The sequence below is a fragment of the Drosophila miranda genome (genome assembly GCF_003369915.1).
Source record: "Drosophila miranda strain MSH22 chromosome Y unlocalized genomic scaffold, D.miranda_PacBio2.1 Contig_Y3_pilon, whole genome shotgun sequence".
Lineage (NCBI taxonomy): Eukaryota > Metazoa > Arthropoda > Insecta > Diptera > Drosophilidae > Drosophila > Drosophila miranda.
Genome location: NW_022881625.1, coordinates 1,449,578 through 1,469,499, shown reverse-complemented (window position 1 = coordinate 1,469,499; position 19,922 = coordinate 1,449,578). Strand labels below are relative to the sequence as shown.

Sequence of the window (19,922 nt, the reverse complement as noted above, 5' to 3'; positions counted from 1 at the left end):
GGATCTCAGAACCTATAAGAGCCAGAGCAACCAAATTTGGTATCCACACTCCTGTGATATCTGACCTTGACCGTTTCGTGTCCAAATTTCGCCACACCCCCTTCCGCCCCCGCAAAGGACGAAAATCTGGGGCATCCACAAATCTCAGAGTCTATTAAGGCTAGAGTAACCAAATTTGGTATCCGCACTTCTGTTAGATCTCACTATAAAACGTATATCTCAGAATTTCGCCCCACCCCCTTCCGCCCCCACAAAGAAAGAAAATCTGTTGCATCCACAATATTGCACATTCGAGAAAACTAAAAACGCAGAATCATAGATAATGGCTATATCTATCAGATTGCTGAATCTGGATCAGATCGGATCATTTTTGTAGCCAAAAGCAAGAAATCAATTTGCAGTGGCCACGCAGCGCCCGACGTCACGCTCAGACTGATTTTCTGTCTCTCTCGCACGCACTCTTTGTCGTGTGGTTCAATATTAGCGGCGTCTGCCGCAGGAGAGCCATACTGACTTAGTATCGGGTATAACTGTAGAGTTGCGGTGTACGCAGCAACTCACAACGTTCCCCCTCGTTGTATTTGTGGTTGTGGTTGTGGTATTGGCTGTGTGCATTGCATTTGGAACCGAGTTCGAACTCGCTCCCGAACGGGCACTCGAACACGAATCTTTTGTTGGCTGCTGTTCGTGCAGAGGCTGCTCGAGTGCCCTCTCGTACTGTCGCTGGTACGAGGTCGTTACCCGCTCTCTCTTTGCGCCTTCTCTCGCTCCTTGCTGTTTCCGGCTCTCTCCACACGATGCATCGGCATACGGTGCATCGATACGTCTCTGTGTGTGTTGGAGTGTGGGAAGCGGAATTATTGGCGCGCTTGGTACCGCTTGGCTTGGCTTGGCTTGACATTGCGGTGCTTTGGCTGACGCCGCTGCCGCTGCCGCTTCCGCCATTGCCTCAAGCCGGCGACTACCGCTGCTGCTGCTGATGGTCTGCTGCTGCTGCTGCTGGGTATGGACCGCCTTCACCCAGTCGCCGATCTGGAACTGCTCCTGGCTGGTGAGATTGGGAATGGCCGCCCAGCTGTTGGGGCAGGGCAGGTCGGGGTCGGGGATGGGGCTTGTGGCCGGAGTGGCCGTGATGGTGGTGTCGGCATTTGTGGTCCTCACATACCCGGTAATGGTGGCTGGAGCCGGTCCAGGAATTGGAGGAAGTGCCTCCACCCAGGTGGCGGAGTCGGTGGATTGGCGTCTCAGTATCGCTGCGTTTGCCACGGTGCCGGTCGCTGCGCTGTCGGCGCTGGCTTCGCCGTCGGCGACGCTGTCGGAGCTGGCAGTGGAAATGGCTGATTTGGGGCGATCCCTGGCTGTGACGCCGTGTGGTCCTCGTCGTCGTCGTCCTCTTCTGGCAGTGGATCCGCGTGGCATAGCTGCGCTGGATTGGCTTTGGTTGGATTTGGTAATAAATTTTTCGACCGACGCGAGTGGAGTTTTTGTCAAGCCAAATTATTCACACAGTTTTTTTATTTTTATTTTATTTTTTCAATATATACCCGCTTTGGGTTGAGGGCTCTCAGTGCTCCAACAGGGGAGGGGCTGAGAGGCTGGGGGGGGGGCCGCCAGCAACCAAGCGCGTTGCTTTTTTATTTATTTTTTTTTTTTTTTTTTTTTGTGCAGTATATGTTTTAATTTAATTTATGTACATTTTTGTGTTTGTTTTACAAATCAACTTTAAACGACACTTCAAACACACTAGTACATTTGATGGCACAATAAACTTTACAAACATATAATACTGCAGCAACGAAACACTTGTAACCTCGAAATAGGCCCGCAGACAGCAGGGGGGGGGGGGGAAAGGGAAAATGGAAAAAGAGAGACACAAAATATTCGGCACTTTGACGGAGGGACTAAACTAAACCTCGAACACGTCTCGACTCCACAACGTTCACGACACGACTTTCCATTTGGACAGAGACCCAGACTCGAGACCACTCCACGATCGGGGCAAAAGGCTCCAAAAGTACGAATTGTCAAGAGGGGGGAGGGGGGACTCGTCAAGTGTGTGTAATAGTGTGTCAAGTGTGTGTGTGTGTGTGTGTGGTGTGAGTCAAGAAAGTAAAGTGGGGCCTCGCTCGAAAGTATGCTGTCTCTTCCCTTTGTAATTCTCCCTAACTTAAAAATTTGATTTGCAATCCCCTGTGAGTTCGTCAACTTGATGTTTTGTTGGCTGTGATGCGGTATGTGGTCTTCAGTCCCCTCTACTACCCTTGCCGCCTGCTGAGGGCAGACGACTAGGAATGTAGCATGTACATGTGGGCGGGCAGTTTATTGGGGGCGTAGTTGATTTATGCGAAGACTAGCATTTTTGGCTCAATTTAGGCCGTAGTGATGGTGGTGTGGCGGCAACTGATGCTGATTTGAAAGTCGATTTGAAACCGATAATCAATTGTCAGCACCGTTGCCGCCGAAGATTTTTATCACAGATTGTAATAATTTTGTAGTGGGGTGTCGGAGAACCGCACTAATTACGAAAATAACAATGGGGGGGGGGAAGAAGGGGTTAAAGAAATGAGATCGAAAATTCAGAAAGTGCAGTGCTGCAACACGTAGTCAATTGAGGAACAGATAAAGAGAAAAAGGTAAACAATGCAGGTGCTTTGCGTGGAAAATAAAAAAAAGAGACAAGCACTTGCAGAAATAACAATACAGATAAGTAGTAGACTGGAGTGAAGACGACGGAAAAACAGGTAATAAAAGAGATACTACACTGGAACAAAGACGAGACAAAACAGGTACAATTGATTTACGTTTACAATATTACAATAAACATAACAATTTAAAATAATGTCTATATCTTTTTCTATAATTACAGGGAAGACAAGAAACAGCGGAGCATCGGCCGGCATAGCAAAACACAATGCTTGTAAAGACATTGCGTTGCATACCGGCCGACCCCGTCGTCCCCCCTGGTCGTCGAAATTGGCGTCATCCGAAGTCGTCAGAAGTAGGTGCAATTAGCACCTCCTCGTCGTCGTTGTGGCTGTGGCTGCCCTCTTGGAGAACCAGTGGCACTGGTCCGGCCACCAGCTGGGAGCCAGGAGTAGACGGCACACATATTACTGTGGCGACACGGGTCCGGCCGCCAAAGTGAAATGGATGTGAGTGTGTGTGTGCGTCGGCAATTGTGGCCCTAATGTAGAGCGAGTGGCACTGGTCCGGCCACCAGCTGTGGGCAATGGCGGACAACGACACACATAACTCGAACGGCACAGGTCCGGCCGCCCAAGTGTAATGGATGTGAGTGTGTGTGTGCGTCGGCAATTGTGGCCCTAATGTAGAGCGAGTGGCACTGGTCCGGCCACCAGCTGTGGGCAATGGCGGACAACGACACACATAACTCGAACGGCACAGGTCCGGCCGCCCAAGTGTAATGGGTGTTTGTGTGTGTGTGTGTCTGAATGGCTGGCGGTAGGTATTTTGAGAGCCCTTTTTTTTCGTATTTGTGGCTGATGGATTTTTTTCCTTTTCCAGGACCATAGGGCACTCTGAATGCCATGGCACTGGATCCGGCCACCAACTAAGGACGATGGCGGACACGACACACATAACTCGAACGGCACAGGTCCGGCCGCCCAAGTGTAATGGATGTTTGTGTGTATGTGTGTATTTCCATTCCAGGTACACATGGCACTCTGAATGCTTTGATGGCGGCAGCGTCCGTTGTTCATTTTTGTTGTGGCATGCGAGGGATATGCATTTGTCATTTAATCCAATGCAGTGGCAGAGATGTGTCCAATTAGTACACAGCGTTCCAGGATATCTGGTTGTCAAGATGGTACCTCATGTTGCGGGCGTAGGCCCTAATGTCATCCATGGAGTCGTCATCTGCCCACATCTCATCGTCATCATTTTCTTCATCCATTTCAGGATCCGTCTCTGGAATGGCGGGTGGCGTTGGCCCTAACGTTTTTTGTGGTGGCTCTGATCGTGGTGGTTTCTTTGACCGCCTGGCTGCTGGAGCTGGGGCAACCACTGTTGCTGCTGCCATTGTTGGTGGATTTTCCGATGTTTCTGGAGCTGCTGGAGTTGCCGTCACTGCCTGGGATTGGATGAGCGAGGTGAGTAGTGACATCATCACTTCCAGCCTCTTTTCCAATCGCGTCATCCTCTGCGTATTCTCCAACAGTGCCTGGCTGCAGGATCCCTCGAAAGATTGGCGTTTCGGCTGCATCTTCTGCCGGGAGCGGTTGTTGGCAAACTGCTGCTGCTGCTGCTGTCGCTGTTGTTGTTCGCGCTGCGGCTGCTTTTGCAGCTGTAGCTGCTGCTGTTGTGGTGCCTGGGAACGGCTCAATGGCTGCTCTGGACGTCGTCGCCCAGTGCGTGGGCCAGAGGCAGCAGGCGTCTGTTTTTTTAACTGTATTGGCTGCTGCTGATTCTGCTTCTGCTGATGTTGTTGTTGTTGTCCTCTTCGTCGCCCAGGAGAGGAGACATTGAGTGGCGTCCATGCTGCCTGCTGCTGCTGCTGTCCGCGCCAGGGATTGGCTGGCGTTTGAGCTGGCTTTTGCTGCTGCTGCTGTCGGCGCCCTGGATGTGCTGGTGTTGTTTTTGCTGGTGGCTGCTGCTCTGGCAATGGCTGCAGAAGCGAGCTGCGCTTGCGACGCAACTCCTGCATGGCCACTCGGTGCGACAGAAGGCGGCCCCTTGCTGCCTTGAATGCCGGAATTGGCTGTGGTATGTGGTATTGGCTGTGTGCATTGCATTTGGAACCGCTGCTGTGGCCGATCGAGCGGGGTTTGTGCCATGGCTGTGGTTCGAGTTCGAACTCGCTCCCGAACGGGCACTCGAACACGAATCTTTTGTTGGCTGCTGTTCGTGCAGAGGCTGCTCGAGTGCCCTCTTGTACTGTCGCTGGTACGAGGTCGTTACCCGCTCTCTCTTTGCGCCTTCTCTCGCTCCTTGCTGTTTCCGGCTCTCTCCACACGATGCATCGGCATACGGTGCATCGATACGTGTCTGTGTGTGTTGGAGTGTGGGAAGCGGAACTATTGGCGCGCTTGGTACCGCTTGGCTTGGCTTGGCTTGACATTGCGGTGCTTTGGCTGACGCCGCTGCCGACGCCGCCAATGCCTCAAGCCGGCGACTACCGCTGCTGCTGCTGATGGCCTGCTGCTGCTGCTGATGGTCTGCTGCTGCTGCTGCTGGCGTTCCTGGGTATGGACCGTCTCCACCCAGTCGCCGACCTGGAACTGCTCCTGGCTGGTGAGATTGGGAATGGCCGCCCAGCTGTTGGGGCAGGGCAGGTCGGGGTCGGGGATGGGGCTTGTGGCCGGAGTGGCCGTGATGGTGGTGTCGGCATTTGTGGTCCTCACATACCCGGTAATGGTGGCTGGAGCCGGTCCAGGAATTGGAGGAAGTGCCTCCAACCAGGTGGCGGAGTCGGTGGATTGGCGTCTCAGTATCGCTGCGTTTGCCACGGTGCCGGTCGCTGCGCTGTCGGCGCTGGCTTCGCTGTCGGAGCTGGCAGTGGAAATGGCTGATTTGGGGCGATCCCTGGCTGTGACGCCGTGTGGTCCTCGTCGTCGTCGTCCTCTTCTGGCAGTGGATCCGCGTGGCATAGCTGCGCTGGATTGGCTTTGGTTGGATTTGGTAATACATTTTTCGACCGACGCGAGTGGAGTTTTTGTCAAGCCAAATTATTCACACAGTTTTTTTATTATTTTTTTTTTTTTCAATATATACCCGCTTTGGGTAGAGGGCTCTCAGTGCTCCAACAGGGGAGGGCCTGAGAGGCTGGGGTGTGAGCCGCCAGCAACCAAGCGCGTTGCTTTATTAATATTTTTTTTTTTTTTTTTTTGTGCAGTATATGTCTTAATTTAATTTATGTACATTTTTGTGTTTGTTTTACAAATCAACTTTAAACGACACTTCAAACACACTAGTACTTTTGATGGCACAATAAACTTTACAAACATATAATACTGCAGCAACGAAACACTTGTAACCTCGAAATAGGCCCGCTGCCAGAGGGGGGGGGGGGGGAAAGGGAAAATGGAAAAAGAGAGACACAAAATATTCGGCACTTTGACGGAGGGACTAAACTAAACCTCGAACACGTCTCGACTCCACAACGTTCCCGACACGACTTTCCATTTGGACAGAGACCCAGACTCGAGACCACTCCACGATCGGGGCAAAAGGCTCCAAAAGTACGAATTGTCAAGAGGGGGAGGGGGGACTCGTCAAGTGTGTGTAATAGTGTGTCAAGTGTGTGTGTGTGTGTGTGTGGTGTGAGTCAAGAAAGTAAAGTGGGGCCTCGCTCGAAAGTATGCTGTCTCTTCCCTTTGTAATTCTCCCTAACTTAAAAATTTGATTTGCAATCCCCTGTGAGTTCGTCAACTTGATGTTTTGTTGGCTGTGATGCGGTATGTGGTCTTCAGTCCCCTCTACTACCCTTGCCGCCTGCTGAGGGCAGACGACTAGGAATGTAGCATGTACATGTGGGCGGGCAGTTTATAGGGGGCGTAGTTGATTTATGCGAAGACTAGCATTTTTGGCTCAATTTAGGCCGTAGTGGTGGTGGTGTGCCGGCAACTGATGCTGATTTGAAAGTCGATTTGAAACCGATAATCAATTGTCAGCACCGTTGCCGCCGAAGATTTTTATCACAGATTGTAATATTTTTGTAGTGGGGTGTCGGAGAACCGCACTAATTACGAAAATAACAATGGGGGGGGGGGGGGGGGGAAGAAGGGGTTAAAGAAATGAGATCGAAAATTCAGAAAGTGCAGTGTTGCAACACGTAGTCAATTGAGGAATAGATAAAGAGAAAAGGTAAACAATGCAGGTGCTTTGCGTGGAAAATAAAAAAAAAGAGACAATAACAATACAGATAAGTAGTAGACTGGAGTGAAGACGACGGAAAAACAGGTAAAACAGGTAATAAAAGAGATACTACACTGGAACAAAGACGAGACAAAACAGGTACAATTGATTTACGTTTACAATATTACAATAAACATAACAATTTAAAATAATGGCTGCCCTCGGACGATGAAGGCGAGTCGGTCGGAGTCGCTCCCGCAGTCGCTCCCGTAGCTGCTCCCGAAGTCGTTCCCGCTGGAGGAAATGCCGGTACAAATCAGCCGGCACCATTCGTGCTGCGCACCAGCAGGAGGCTCAAGAGTCTGCCTCCGTTTTAGATTGTTGCACCTTCCACCCTCCAAATGAAAGAAAAAGAATACAGAAAAGAAAAGCAAAGAAAAGAAAAACCCTCTACAGAATGTCTCTTTTGCTCTCATTGTAAATTGAAGCGCCTCTTTCGGCGGAACCTACCCCAAGAGCGGAAAGCGGAGATCAATTAGAATTGTGAACGATACACTCACGAGTACTCATGCCCAAGCCCGAGTACTCTGTCCAGCATCCACATCGGGGAATCAACATAAATGGGTGGCTCCGCGGACGGTGTTCCAGCAGTCGCGCTTGGGCGGTCCGAGTGAGCAGTAACGGATCTTCTGCAGAAATCAGTGCATAGATACAGTATCTGAAGGATTAAAGTGTTGAAAATCAATTAAAAGGTGATCATCCATCCCACGACAAGGAGAGGGGGCAGGGGGCGAATGGCGCCACACAGATTTCTGTACGGGGCTCTGAAAGGGAATCGAATCAAATCGAATCGCTCCAAATTGGCGTTGGAATGTCCAATAATAAACGGTAGATTCTATTACTCGTTAACCCCGCGGGTCATTGAGAGAGAACTATGGCAAAAGATACAAAGTAGCTGCTGTACCCTTGCCACAGCCACAGATACAGATACATGCCTCTGAGAGTGTGGCAGTAATTGAATTAACCTTTGCGTGCCGTCTGTCTCTGTCCGTGTCTGTGAATAAATCGCGGGTCTTGGCTCGAGTAACACTATTCCTCCGTCCTTCGTCGTACCGATAGATGGACAAGGCTTCTGGCACGACGACAACCGATGGCAAGTCCCTGGATGAGGCGCCGGTGGCCGCAGGACTGGAGCCCACACAGCCGATCGGCTTCCTGCAGCTCTTCCGCTTCTCCACCTGCGGGGAGATCGCGTGGCTCTTCTTTGGGTTCCTCATGTGCTGCGTCAAGGCGTTGACCCTGCCCGCAGTGGTCATCATTTACAGCGAGTTCACAGCAGTGAGTACCGGGCACAGATACTCCCGCAGATGCAGATTCAGATACTCCAACCACAATCTCTCTTCCTTCGATTCTCGATTCCGTAGCCCTCTCCGCTGCCACGAACATCACCACGCTGTCGTTTCCCTTCACGATGGCCAACAGCAGCGGCGGCGGGTACACCATGCCCACGGGGACCCTGAGCATCCTTCCCATCGCGGCGAACGCCCAGCTGCCGACCATCACGACAACGGCCAGTGGCTACGAGCCCAATGACGTCATCACCACGATCCCCGTCTCGCTCTCCATTCAGCGCTTCCCCTCGTCCCTGTCCATCGTGGACCTGGCCCAGGAGCAGGACGGCGACAGCAACAGTGGCTCCAGCAACTTCATGACTGTGGGGCCGGGTGCGGGCGGCGGCGGCGGCATCACCACCACGGCCCTCCTGTCCGTGAAGCCCCTGAACGGCAGCGGCAACGGCAACATTTCGCGGAACAACAGCTTCAGTCTGAGCTTCAACCTGCAGGACCACCCAGTGCGCTCCTCGGTGCGTTCGGCAGGAGCCCCCACAGTGGATACAGTGGACAACTCTTCATCCGGTGGCACGATCGCCCTGCCCCAGAGCGGCGCCACGGCAACGGCAACGGCCACGAGTGCTACCTCAACCCTCGCCAAACACAGTCCCGAGGCCAAGACAGGAGAGGTCTATGTCTGAGCGGAGGAACAGGACACCTATTCCGACCCATCCACTGGATTATAGCTTTCGTCGTAGGTTTAAGCACCCCCTTCCAGAACCACTGATACGATATTATCATCTAGGAAAGAGAACAAAACAAGAGTAATCCTCTCTTCGGATTGTACATACATATGCACACATCAATATACATACATATATAGCCCACAGACGATATCGTATCGTAATGGGTCGTATCGTACGGCACTCGCGAGTCTTTCTCGATAGTTGGGCGAATAAATTACGAATAAAATCTTTACCAAGAGAATCTCCACTATATTACCCGTGCAAACATTGGACCGTGTAAATACTTTGGAACCCTCCCCCTCCCCCTCTCCACAAAAAACATAATATGTGATATGCGATTATTGTATGTGTTTTTTTTTTTTTTTCAAGCTATAAAATTTGTGCATCTTTAGGATTAATGTGGAACCAATCCATGTAGAGGATGGTAGAAGAACACAGATCTAAGAAATTCTAGGCTTCTTTGTACAGATACAGATACAGATACAGTTACAGATGATCGACGAGGCAGATGAAACGGTGTGACACGTCGGGCGACTAACGAGCCCCTTAACTTGTTTGCCGCCCAACTAAACTGTTAAAAATTCTTAATTAACGCCAATAAGGAATACATTAAAATTCCGACGCCAAGCCAAGCAGCCATTTTCCCAACTCGCCCCACACACATTCACATTCCCCTTCCCAACCACTACCGACAAGCTTTATTTCCTCTTTCTCGCCAATGTAAATTAAAATTCTGTGCGCCACTAAACATATATTCAAATCACAAACCACAAAGAGAATCATAAAACACAAAGATTTCTTAAACCACACACAACTACTGTCAACGCGGCTTCGCCTGTGTAAAGTGCGATGGTTTCGTCCACCGCACTCAGCTAAATGCGAAAATTGCGGCGGTTTAACAACTTCTGTCAACGCGGCTTCGTCTGTGTAAAGTGCGGTGGTTTCGTCCACCGCACCCAGCTAAATGCCAAAGTTGCGGCGGCTTAACAACTTCTGTCAACGCGGCTTCGTCTGTGTAAAGTGCGGTGGTTTCGTCCACCGCACCCAGCTAAATGCCAAAGTTGCGGCGGTACGCACCCAGCCAACTACAGGGCCTATGCTGATGCTGATATGAGGATCAGCCTTGCGCCGCCACTTATATGATGCCCGCTCCAAGGACGGGAACGGACTGAAAAGACGCAATCCATTGTAAAAGAAAACACATTTTAATGTTAAGTCTAGTGTTATCTTAACTTTCTTTACTCAAAATACTTGCATAAAAAAATACCGAATACCTACCACTACTGTAACTAGTGTTACCTTCCCATTGTTCAGCAAAAAACACTTCAACTACATGTAAAATGTAAAATATGGCATGTATTATTTGAATTTAGTACATATACAAATAAGTAGATGGCGTATAGGAGCGGTGGCGCTGGAGTTCCTCGGCTGCTGTTTCCCCTCCTTGTAGCGTGGGTATTGGGATCGCTCTCGGCTACCATTTCCCCTTCGTGTGACAAAGGTATGGGATCGCTCCAGCCCTGGCTCTCTCTTGGCTGCGATTTCCCCTTCGTGTGACGTCGGTATTAATGCTAGTGATGCTCGTCGTGGTTCCTGTGGGATCTGGTTCCGGTGTTGCTCCCCCCATTGTTTTAAATGAAAAACTCTCTCTCAGTTTCGCGACGGCGGCCTCTCTCTCGGTCTCCCTTGTAGGCGTTGGCTTCGGGCTGGCCGGGGAGAGTTGTTGATCACATCGGCGTCACTGGTCGGAGTGGGAGAGATCCGACTATTCCCCTCTTCGTGGCTCTTGTTCTGGCTGCTGCTTCTCCTTCGTGTAGCGTGGGTATTGGGATCGCTCTCTCTCTCGGCTGCTGTTTCCACTCCTTGTAGCGTGGGTATTGAGACTCAATACATCACCGAAATGCTGGCCAGCCATGGACACACGGCCACTTTTGTACGCGGTATGACACGTCGGGCGACTAACGAGCCCCTTAACTTGTTTGCCGCCCAACTAAACTGTTAAAAATTCTTAATTAACGCCAATAAGGAATACATTAAAATTCCGACGCCAAGCCAAGCAGCCATTTTCCCAACTCGCCCCACACACATTCACATTCCCCTTCCCAACCACTACCGACAAGCTTTATTTCCTATTTATCGCCAATGTAAATTAAAATTCTGTGCGCCACTAAACATATATTCAAATCACAAACCACAAAGAGAATCATAAAACACAAAGATTTCTTAAACCACACACAACTACTGTCAACGCGGCTTCGCCTGTGTAAAGTGCGGTGGTTTCGTCCACCGCACCCAGCTAAATGCGAAAATTGCGGCGGTTTAACAACTTCTGTCAACGCGGCTTCGTCTGTGTAAAGTGCGGTGGTTTCGTCCACCGCACCCAGTTAAATGCCAAAGTTGCGGCGGTTTAACAACTTCTGTCAACGCGGCTTCGTCTGTGTAAAGTGCGGTGGTTTCGTCCACCGCACCCAGATAAATGCCAAAGTTGCGGCGGTACGCACCCAGCCAACTACAGGGCCTATGCTGATGCTGATATGAGGATCAGCCTTGCGCCGCCACTTATATGAAGCCCGCTCCGAGGACGGGAACGGACAGAAAAGACGCAATCCATTGTAAAAGAAAACACATGTTAATGTTAAGTCTAGTGTTACCTTAACTTTTGTAAGGAAGCGATCCTGGGCTGGGGTACATATCTCAGTCTACTCCAGGGTCGAAATTACAGCAATATTTACAATTTGCCGGGACTCCGTATTTCGGACCGACGATGGGGGACGGGGCCGCAGTCCCGCGGACGTGGGCGATCGTAGCGTGGGACGGGGCAGTTGGTTTCACCGAGAACACTCCGGTTATCGCCGAATAGCGCCTTCAGGGCCCCACCGAACTCAGAATCAATACGGAGATCTTTACTATGCGATAATACCGACAGGTGTCGCCGAGAGTACCTAGGCTATCGCCGGACAGTACTTACGGGACCCCGCCGGCCTGAGAGTTACTACGAAGCGGAAAGGGGGACTATGCTATGCGGGAATACCGACAAGTATCGCCGAGAGTACCTAGGCTATCGCCGGACGGTACTTACGGGACCCTGTCGGCCTAAGAATTACTACGACGCGGAAAGGGGAACTTTGCTATGCGGAAATACCGGCAAGTATCGCCGAGAGTACCTAGGCTATCGCCGGACGGTACTTACGGGACCCTGTCGGCCTAAGAATTACTACGACGCGGAAAGGGGAACTTTGCTATGCGGGAATACCGACAAGTATCGCCAAGAGTACCTAGGCTATCGCCGGACGGTACTTACGGGACCCTGTCGGCCTGAGAGTTACTACGAAGCGGAAAGGGGGACTATGCTATGCGGGAATACCGACAAGTATCGCCGAGAGTACCTAGGCTATCGCCGGACGGTACTTACGGGACCCTGTCGGCCTAAGAATTACTACGACGCGGAAAGGGGAACTTTGCTATGCGGGAATACCGACAAGTATCGCCGAGAGTACCTAGGCTATCGCCGGACGGTACTTACGGGACCCTGTCGGCCTAAGAATTACTACGACGCGGAAAGGGGAACTTTGCTATGCGGAAATACCGACAAGTATCGCCGAGAATGCCTAGGCAATCGCCGGATAGCACTTACGGGACGCCGCCGAACTAAGAATTACTACGGGGGCGGGGATATCGACAGGCATCGCCGAGAATGCCTAGGCAATCGCCGGATAGCACTTACGGGACGCTGTCGAACTAAGAATTACTACGGGGGTCGGGGGTACCGACGCGTATCGCCGAGAGCGCTTAGGCAATCGCCGTATAGCACTCACGGGACACTATCGGGCTAAACATTACGGCGAAAATCTTTATCATACGGGGCAGGTATGCATATCACTCGCATGCCACAACAGAAATGAACAACGGACGCTGCCGCCATCACAGCCATTAAATAAAACATAAACGAATAAAAATGCTGCCATACACACTTGCAAAATCATACGGCCTGACAAATTCAAATCGAATGCAGTGCGTTGGTGATTGCTAGAATAGCCAAAAACAGACACACACACACAAACACCCATTACACTTGGGCGGCCGGATCTGTGCCGTTCGAGTTATGTGTGTCGTGTCCGCCATCGTCCTTAGTTGGTGGCCGGATCCAGTGCCATGGCATTCAGAGTGCCCTATGGTCCTGGAAAAGGAAAAATCCATCAGCCACACATACGATTAAAAAGGGCTCTCAAAATACTTACCGCCAGCCATTCAGACACACACACACAAACATCCATTACACTTGGGCGGCCGGACCTGTGCCGTTCGAGTTATGTGTGTCGTGTCCGCCATCGTCCTTAGTTGGTGGCCGGACCAGTGCCACTCGCTCTACATTACGGCCACAATTGCCGACGCACATACACACTCACATCCATTTCACTTTGGCGGTCGGACCCGTGTCGCCACAGTAATATGTGTGCTGTCTACTCCTGGCTCCCAGCTGGTGGCCGGACCAGTGCCACTGGTTCTCCAAGAGGGCAGCCACAGCCACAACGACGACGAGGTGCTAATTGCACCTACTTCTGAAGACTTCGGACGACGCCAATTTCGACGACCAGGGGGACGACGGGGTCGGCCGGTATGCAACGCAATGTCTTTACAAGCATTGTGTTTTGCTATGCCGGCCGATGCTCCGCTTTTTCTTGTCTTCCCTGTAATTATAGAAAAAGATATAGACATTATTTTAAATTGTTATGTTTATTGTAATATTGTAAACGTAAGTCAATTGTACCTGTTTTGTCTCGTCTTTGTTCCAGTGTAGTATCTCTTTTATTACCTTTTTTTCCGTCGTCTTCACTCCAGTCTACTACTTATCTGTATTGTTATTTCTGCAAGTGCTTGTCTCTTTTTATACCCGATACTCAAAATGAGTATTGGGGGATATTAGATTTGTGGTAAAAGTGGATGTGTGTAACGTCCAGAAGGAATCGTTTCCGACCCCATAAAGTATATATATTCTTGATCAGCATCAACAGCCGAGTCGATTGAGCCATGTCTGTCCGTCTGTCCGTCCCCTTCAGCGCCTAGTGCTCAAAGACTATAAGAGCTAGAGCAACGATGTTTTGGATCCAGACTTCTGTGATATGTCACTGCTAGAAAAATATTTCAAAACTTCGCCCCGCCCACTTCCGCCCCCACAAAGGACGAAAATCTGTGGCATCCACAATTTTAAAGATATGAGAAATCTTTAAGACAGCGGAATCTGAATTGGATCGTATAATTATTATAGCCAGCATCAAGAAAACAATTTCATTTTTTCTCGCCCTGTCTCTCTCTAACACACACGTAGCATAGGCGGCTTTGCTAAGAGTAAAACATTAGCGCCTAGATCTCAGAGACTAGAGCTCAAAGCTAGAGCAACCAAATTTGGTATCCACACTCCTAATATATCGGACCGAGACGAGTTTGTTTCAAAATTTCGCCACACCCCCTTCCGCCCCCGCAAAGGACGAAAATCTGGGAATGTTCAAAAATCTCAGAGACTATTAAGGCTAGAGTAACCAAATTTGGTATCCGCACTCCTGCGTTACTATAAAACGTGTATCTCAAAATTTCGCCCCAGACTGATTTTCCGTCTCTCTCGCACGCACTCTTTGTCGTGTCGTTTAATATTAGCGGCGTCTGCCGAAGGAGAGCCATACTGACTTAGTATCGGGTATAACCGTAGAGTTGCGGTGTTCGCAGCAACTCACAACGTTCCCCCTCGTTATTTAGTATATTTCCTCTTATTTTGCACGCAAAGAACCTGCATTGTTTACCTTTTCTCTTTATCTATTCCTCAATTGACTACGTGTTGCAACACTGCACTTTCTGAATTTTCGATCTCATTTCTTTAACCCCTTCTTCCAGGGGGGCCCCACTTCACTTTCTTGACTCACACCACACACACACACACACACTTGCAAATGGAAAGTCGTGTCGTGAACGTTGTGGAGTCGAGACGTGTCTGAGGTTTAGTCCCTCCGTCAAAGTGCCGAATATTTTGTCCCTCTCTTTTTCTTTTTCCCTCCCGCAGTCGCTCCCGTAGCTGCTCCCGAAGTCGTTCCCGCTGGAGGAAATGCCGGTACAAATCAGCCGGCACCATTCGTGCTGCGCACCAGCAGGAGGCTCAAGAGTCTGCCTCCGTTTTAGATTGTTGCACCTTCCACCCTCCAAATGAAAGAAAAAGAATAAAGAAAAGAAAAGCAAAAAAAAGAAAAACCCTCTACAGAATGCCTCTTTTGCTTTCATTGTAAATTGAAGCGCCTCTTTCGGCGGAACCTACCCCAAGAGCGGAAAGCGGAGATCAATTAGAATTGTAAACCCCAAAGCGCGCGATTGATACGATACACTCACGAGTACTCATGCCCAAGCCCGAGTACTCTGTCCAGCATCCACATCGGGGAATCAACATAAATGGGTGGCTCCGCGGACGGTGTTCCAGCAGTCGCGCTTGGGCGGTCCGAGTGAGCAGTAACGGATCTTCTGCAGAAATCAGTGCATAGATACAGTATCTGAAGGATCAAAGTGTTGAAAATCAATTAAAAGGTGATCATCCATCCCACGACGAGGAGAGGGGGCAGGGGGCGAATGGCGCCACACAGATTTCTGTACGGGCCTCTGAAAGGGAATCGAATCGAATCGAATCGCTCCAAATTGGCGTTGGAATGTCCAATAATAAACGGTAGATTCTATTACTCGTTAACCCCGCGGGTCAATGAGAGAGAACTATGGCAAAAGATACAAAGTAGCTGCTGTACCCTTGCCACAGCCACAGATACAGATACCTGCCTCTGAGAGTGTGGCAGTAATTGAATTAACCTTTGCGTGCCGTCTGTCTCTGTCCGTGTCTGTGAATAAATCGCGGGTCTTGGCTCGAGTAACACTATTCCTCCGTCCTTCGTCGTACCGATAGATGGACGAGGCTTCTGGCACGACGACAACCGATGGCAAGTCCCTGGATGAGGCGCCGGTGGCCGCAGGACTGGAGCCCACACAGCCGATCGGCTTCCTGCAGCTCTTCTGCTTCTCCACCTGCGGGGAGATCGCGTGGCTCTTCTTTGGGTTCCTCATGTGCTGCGTCAAGGCGTTGACCCTGCCCGCAGTGGTCATCATTTACAGCGAGTTCACAGCAGTGAGTACCGGGCACAGATACTCCCGCAGATGCAGATTCAGATACTCCAACCACAATCTCTCTCCCTTCGATTCTCGATTCCGTAGCCCTCTCCGCTGCCACGAACATCACCACGCTGTCGTTTCCCTTCACGATGGCCAACAGCAGCGGCGGCGGGTACACCATTCCCACGGGGACCCTGAGCATCCTTCCCATCGCGGCGAACGCCCAGCTGCCGACCATCACGACAACGGCCAGTGGCTACGAGCCCAATGACGTCATCACCACGATCCCCGTCTCGCTCTCCATTCAGCGCGTCCCCTCGTCCCTGTCCATCGTGGACCTGGCCCAGGAGCAGGACGGCTACAGCAACAGTGGCTCCAGCAACGGCATGACCGTGGGGCTGGGTGCGGGCGGCGGCGGCGGCATCACCACCACGGCCCTCCTGTCCGTGAAGCCCGTGAACGGCAGCGGCAACGGCAACATTTCGCGGAACAACAGCTTCAGTCTGAGCTTCAACCTGCAGGACCCCACAGTGCGCTCCTCGGTGCGTTCGGCAGGAGCCCCCACAGTGGATACAGTGGACAACTCTTCATCCGGTGGCACGATCGCCCTGCCCCAGAGCGGCGCCACGGCAACGGCAACGGCCACGAGTGCTACATCAACCCTCGCCAAACACAGTCCCGAGGTCAAGACAGGAGAGGTCTATGTCTGAGCGGAGGAACAGGACACCTATTCCGACCCATCCACTGGATTATAGCTTTCGTCGTAAGTTTAAGCACCCCCTTCCAGAACCACTGATACGATATTATCATCTAGGAAAGAGAACAAAACAAGAGTAATCCTCTCTTCGGATTGTACATATATATGCACACATCAATATACATACATATATAGCCCACAGACGATATCGTATCGTAATGGATCGTATCGTACGGCACACGCGAGTCTTTCTCGATAGTTGGGCGAATAAATTACGAATAAAATCTTTACCAAGAGAATCTCCATTATATTACCCGTGCAAACATTGAACCGTGTAAATACTTTGGAACCCTCCCCCTCTCCACAAAAAACATAATATGTGATATGCGATTATTGTATGTGTTTTTTTTTTTTTTGTTCAAGCTATAAAATTTGTGCATCTTTAGGATTAATGTGGAACCAATCCATGTAGAGGATGGTAGAAGAACACAGATCTAAGAAATTCTAGGCTCCTTTTTACAGATACAGATACAGATACAGTTACAGATGATCGACGAGGCAGATGAAGCGGTGTGACACGTCGGGCGACTAACGAGCCCCTTAACTTGTTTGCCGCCCAACTAAACTGTTAAAAATTCTTAATTAACGCCAATAAGGAATACATTAAAATGCCGACGCCAAGCCAAGCATCCATTTTCCCAACTCGCCCCACACACATTCACATTCCCCTTCCCAACCACTACCGACAAGCTTTATTTCCTCTTTCTCGCCAATGTAAATTAAAATTCTGTGCGCCACTAAACATATATTCAAATCACAAACCACAAAGAGAATCATAAAACACAAAGATTTCTTAAACCACACACAACTACTGTCAACGCGGCTTCGCCTGTGTAAAGTGCGCTGGTTTCGTCCACCGCACAGGGCTAAATGCCAAAGTTGCGGCGGTACGCACCCATCCAACTACAGGGCCTATTCTGATACTGATATGAGGATCAGCCTTGCGCCGCCACTTATATGAAGCCCGCTCCGAGGACGGGAACGGACTGAAAAGACGCAATCCATTGTAAAAGAAAACACATGTTAATGTTAAGTCTAGTGTTACCTTAACTTTCTTTACTCAAAATACTTGCATAAAAAAATACCGAATACCTACCACTACTGTAACTAGTGTTACCTTCCCATTGTTCAGCCAAAAACACTGCAACTACATGTAAAATGTAAAATATGGCATGTATTATTTGAATTTAGTACATATACAAATAAGTAGATGGCGTATAGGAGCGGTGGCGCTGGAGTTCCTCGGCTGCTGTTTCCCCTCCTTGTAGCGTGGGTATTGGGATCGCTCTCGGCTACCATTTTCCCTTCGTGTGACAAAGGTATGGGATCGCTCCAGCCCTGGCTCTCTCTTGGCTGCGATTTCCCCTTCGTGTGACGTCAGTATTAATGCTAGTGATGCTCGTCGTGGTTCCTGTGGGATCTGGTTCCGGTGTTGCTCCCCCCATTGGCTGGTATGCTGTCTCTTCTTTGTAATTCTCCCACACTTAAAATTTGATTTGCAATCCCCTGTGAGTTCGTCAACTTGATGTTTTGTTGGCTGTAATGCGGTATGTGGTCTTCAGTCCCCTCTACTACCCTTGCCGCCTGCTGAGGGCAGACGACTAGGAATGTAGCATGTACATGTGGGCGGGCAGTTTATAGGGGGCGTAGTTGTTTTATGCGAAGACTAGCATTTTTGGCTCAATTTAGGCCGTAGTGGTGGTGTGGCGGCAACTGATGCTGATTTGAAAGTCGATTTGAAACCGATAATCAATTGTCAGCACCGTTGCCGCCGAAGATTTATCACAGATTGTAATAATTTTGTAGTGGGGTGTCGGAGAACCGCACTAATTACGAAAATAACAATGGGGGGGGGAAGAAGGGGTTAAAGAAATGAGATCGAAAATTCAGAAAGTGCAGTGTTGCAACACGTAGTCAATTGAGGAATAGATAAAGAGAAAGGGTAAACAATGCAGGTGCTTTGCGTGGAAAATAAGAGGAAATATACTAAATAAAAAGAGACAAGCACTTGCAGAAATAACAATACAGATAGGTAGTAGACTGGAGTGAAGACGATGGAAAAACAGGTAATAAAAGAGATACTACACTGGAACAAAGACGAGACAAAACAGGTACAATTGATTTACGTTTACAATATTACTAAAACAAAGACGAGACAAAACAGGTACAATTGATTTACGTTTACAATATTACAATAACATAACAATTTAAAATAATGTCTATATCTTTTTCAGTAATTACAGGGAAGACAAGAAACAGCGGAGCATCGGCCGGCATAGCAAAACACAATGCTTGTAAAGAAATTGCGTTGCATACCGGCCGACCCCGTCGTCCCCCCTGGTCGTCGAAATTGGCGTCGTCCGAAGTCGTCAGAAGTAGGTGCAATTAGCACCTCGTCGTCGTTGTGGCTGTGGCTGCCCTCTTGGAGAACCAGTGGCACTCCAACCAGTGGCACCAGCTGGGAGCCAGGAGTAGACGGCACACATATTACTGTGGCGACACGGGTCCGGCCGCCAAAGTGAAATGGATGTGAGTGTGTGTGTGCGTCGGCAATTGTGGCCCTAATGTAGAGCGAGTGGCACTGGTCCGGCCACCAACTAAGGACGATGGCGGACACGACACACATAACTCGAACGGCACAGGTCCGGCCGCCCAAGTGTAATGGATGTTTGTGTGTGTGTGTCTGAATGGCTGGCGGTAAGTATTTTGAGAGCCCTTTTTAATCGTATGTGTGGCTGATGGATTTTTCCTTTTCCAGGACCATAGGGCACTCTGAATGCCATGGCACTGGATCCGGCCACCAACTAAGGACGATGGCGGACACGACACACATAACTCGAACGGCACAGGTCCGGCCGCCCAAGTGTAATGGGTGTTTGTGTGTGTGTGTCTGTTTTTGGCTATTCTAGCAATCACCAACGCACTGCATTCGATTTGAATTTGTCAGGCCGTATGATTTTGCAAGTGTGTATGGCAGCATTTTTATTCGTTTATGTTTTATTTAATGGCTTTGATGGGCCTGCCCCGTATGATAAAGATTTTCGCCGTAATGTTTAGCCCGATAGTGTCCCGTGAGTGCTATCCGGCGATTGCCTAAGCGCTCTCGGCGATACGCGTCGGTACCCCCGACCTCCGTAG

The 19,922-nt window shown here is 49.9% G+C and overlaps 1 protein-coding gene across 1 annotated transcript; it reads left to right on the top strand.

Annotated features, from left to right (window-relative positions):
* The first annotated feature begins 15,257 nt into the window (after positions 1-15,257).
* Positions 15,258-16,365, top strand: LOC117194318 (multidrug resistance protein homolog 65-like). The gene is made up of 3 exons (XM_033398889.1): positions 15,258-15,457; positions 15,825-16,043; positions 16,130-16,365. The coding sequence occupies exons 2-3, from the start codon at positions 15,825-15,827 to the stop codon at positions 16,223-16,225; spliced, it is 315 nt and encodes a 104-aa protein (XP_033254780.1). The 5' UTR covers positions 15,258-15,457; the 3' UTR covers positions 16,226-16,365.
* Positions 16,366-19,922: the final 3,557 nt, after the last annotated feature.